This window comes from Gavialis gangeticus, unplaced genomic scaffold, assembly GCF_001723915.1.
Source record: "Gavialis gangeticus isolate Ggan-Ray unplaced genomic scaffold, GavGan_comp1, whole genome shotgun sequence".
Taxonomy (NCBI): domain Eukaryota; kingdom Metazoa; phylum Chordata; order Crocodylia; family Gavialidae; genus Gavialis; species Gavialis gangeticus.
This window is the reverse complement of record NW_017729022.1, coordinates 36,961,240-36,964,288: the sequence shown is the minus strand read 5'-3', so window position 1 is coordinate 36,964,288 and position 3,049 is coordinate 36,961,240. Positions and strand designations below refer to the sequence as shown.

The 3,049-nt window shown below is 35.9% G+C and overlaps 1 protein-coding gene across 6 annotated transcripts in view; it reads right to left on the bottom strand.

Moving 5' to 3' along the window:
- PTPRQ (protein tyrosine phosphatase, receptor type Q) overlaps positions 1 to 3,049 on the bottom strand; it is a 245,877-nt gene that overhangs the window by 233,949 nt on the left and 8,879 nt on the right. For all 6 annotated transcript variants that reach the window (XM_019514795.1, XM_019514789.1, XM_019514790.1 and 3 more), the window contains exon 5: positions 616 to 833. In XM_019514795.1, the coding sequence (XP_019370340.1) occupies positions 616 to 833 (218 nt within the window). The remainder of the gene's footprint in view (positions 1 to 615; positions 834 to 3,049) is intronic.

The following is a 3,049-nucleotide window of genomic DNA, read 5'->3' as shown; positions in this document are numbered from 1 at the left end:
AACACACCATTTTGTGTTTATCTAATTGAGGTCTTTGTGAATAAGGTACATCAACATGTCTGGCAGGAGGATCTCTTTGTTAAGTGGGTGAAGCAATGTGTTCATTTTGAGCACTGGCTGAACCTTATACAGCATCAAGGCAAGCCAGAGTTATACATTTGTGACACACATGACTTTCCTCCTTTCAACATTCTTCAAAGGAACCAAACTATAAGAAATCCCACAGTAAAAAAAAAAAAAAAATCAATTATGAACACAACTCTAGCATAGTAATAGCTAGAAAGCAACTTTAACAGTGCTGTAAGTCATAATAAAAATAAGATAATGACAATCATCTACTCATAAGTCAGTATTGCTGATAAAGTTATACATAATTTCTGGAAATGATGCTGAGTAGTCAGACATTCTGGGGAAAAAAAACAGGATATGCTTTAATCCTGTAAATCTGCCAGGAAAAAAAAGCTTTCAAGACAGTTGAAAACACAAGAGACTTCTTTCTGGTGCCAATAATGCTGAGTTTGTATAGCCAAAAAAACCAGTAAGTTTTAAAGTTCTCCTTCTGCCAAAAAATCTATTTTAATAAGGAAAATACAAGTAAAGATCAAATATACTGACCTTCATGTCATTAAGTCCTGTCCACAGAATGATTATTTGATTGAATCTCTGAAGGTAAGAAGATACAAATGCATTTTCTTCCTCAGTCTTTATGTCAACAAGATGTGCCCCCAGTGAAGATAATTCACAGATTTGTTGTGCCATACTCCATGGTTTGCTTTCTCTGCTTATTTTATAGCAACTGCCTTTAAATGCAAGCCATCCTGGTGAACACAAACCTGTAAGTGGGAAAAGATGTTATTGCCAAAAAGTAGTCTACCAATAATGATTGCGTTATAGTTCACAATTTTTTAAAAATGTTATAAACACTTATAGATTGTTATCACGTTTAAGTAAAGAACAGGATTGTGGATCCCAAACTTTCAGAAACTATGAATCAGGTCTTTGAACGTCAATAGATTTTGTAAAAAATAGAAAATTCTAGTAAATAATAGAAGTTGTATTTTTTTTGTTACTATCTGGATCCTGAGATTTCCCAAAACTGTGAATTGGATTTTCAGGCTTTCTATTATAAATGAGTCTTAGAAACACTTTCTTTCTTTTTACGGAAGCAGATTTTTCTCAGCAGTATCAAGATTCTTGTACCTAGATCTTTAAGGAAAACACCAAATATCAAGAGATTCATTTGTAAAGTCACAAGAGCAATTTAAAAACTAATGTCATCTAACATTTGTTTTAAATAACATTCTGGTTGTGGATCTTCCTTAAGGCTTTAGTGTTTTTACTTAAACACATGTCATTCTTACTCTTGTGCTGCTAAACTGTTAGGATTTAGAAAGAAACAGATGATTAAATTAAAGAACTGACATGTTTCAAATGATTATTTGTAAATGCAACCCAAACCCTCTCTGAATATTGGCAAAGCTGATACAGTCTTAACAAACGTATGCAGTTATGCATATTATGTAATTATGCATAATTCCACTGCTGTTAGATTTCTACCCATTTGACCAGAGTATGTTAAAGTACTCAAAGCATTAGTAGCTCAATATTGCAGTCTAGTCACAGTACATGGTTATGTTATCAAATCTGCCACATATTCTGTAGAATCTGACTAGTCCCTCTCTCATCTTTATTTATACTACCTAAAAAAATGTACTTTTGCACATATATAGGCTACGACATGCACCATTCTGATACTTCCAAAAGTTGAAAAGAAGTATCCCTCTTCCTAGAAACTAACAATGAAAATATTATTGGTCACTTTATTTTCTCTTTTTTACTTTCATTGTCCATCTCCAGGCATAATGTTTCTATTGGGAGAATCACTGCTTTCCCAGTAGAAACCAGGAGTGCACTCAATTACTTCCAAAAGAAACATATCCGCTCCAGAGAAAAATCTTCCAGGTCAATACTTGAAAGATCTCCCCTGCAACAGAAAGTCTCTGGCAAAAAAGAACACTTGTAAACTCCCCTATTAGTCTGCTTTGGGTGGGGTGGGGAGGCGAGAAGCAGGACAATGCTCCCAGCCACTTTCCCAGACCAGGGACAGCCTGGTTTGGAGAACAGGGTAGGGGCTTTGCCCCAGTGCTCCTTCAATTGCATTCTCAATGGCTGCAAGCACTGTCTTCAAACACAAGCTTTGAACACTTTAAAAGGTTCCTGCTCATAGCCCAGCTGCCTTGCCCATGGTACAGGAGCAGCCACCCCCACTGGCTCTCCAAACTGGGGATACCCAGTATGGAAAGCGGGAAGGTGGGCAGGGGTTTTGCTCCACTAATCCAGTCTGCCACCCCACACCAGAACTGGGAGGAACAGAGCAGCCACTTCCTGATCCCGGGTCTGGGGAAGGTGTGGAGACAGAGAGAGAGTTGCAGGTCAAACAGCTGTACTACTCCCTCTCCTGGAAAGATTCCTAGAAATAAATGCCTGTTTTAGGACTGGGACAGAGATCCAAGTTTAGTTTTCAATTAAAGATATCTTTAATTTTTATTTGACCTGGGACAATTTAACCACCCCTCCCCCCTCTTTTTTTTTTTTTTTTTTTTAACTTTGGTCAATTTTTAAATAACATAAGCTCCTTTGAAATAAAAAGGAAAACAGTTTAATTTTGAAAACATCAAAATAAACAAAATGCCAAAATATACTTTTTGGCATTTCCAAAACAACGTTTCATCAAAAAAGTTGAAATGATGCATTACAAATGTCTGATATTTCTCCCTTAACTTTTGGCTGAAAGCAATCACCAAAGTTTATCTTAAATTAAAAATTTTTGTGACCCCCACAATCTTTTTTTCCAACAAATTTACTTTTCCTCAGAATTTTTTCTGAGTTGTAGTCTTAGATCAGGTAAGTACCAAGTACTTACAAGCATATAGGCACCCATACAAACTTGCAACTTTGTTTCCATAAATAATCATGAATCTGTCTTTGAAATATATTCTGCTAGTACCTGTGACAATAAGATTCTGTTTTTTACAGTCTGTTTTGTTTT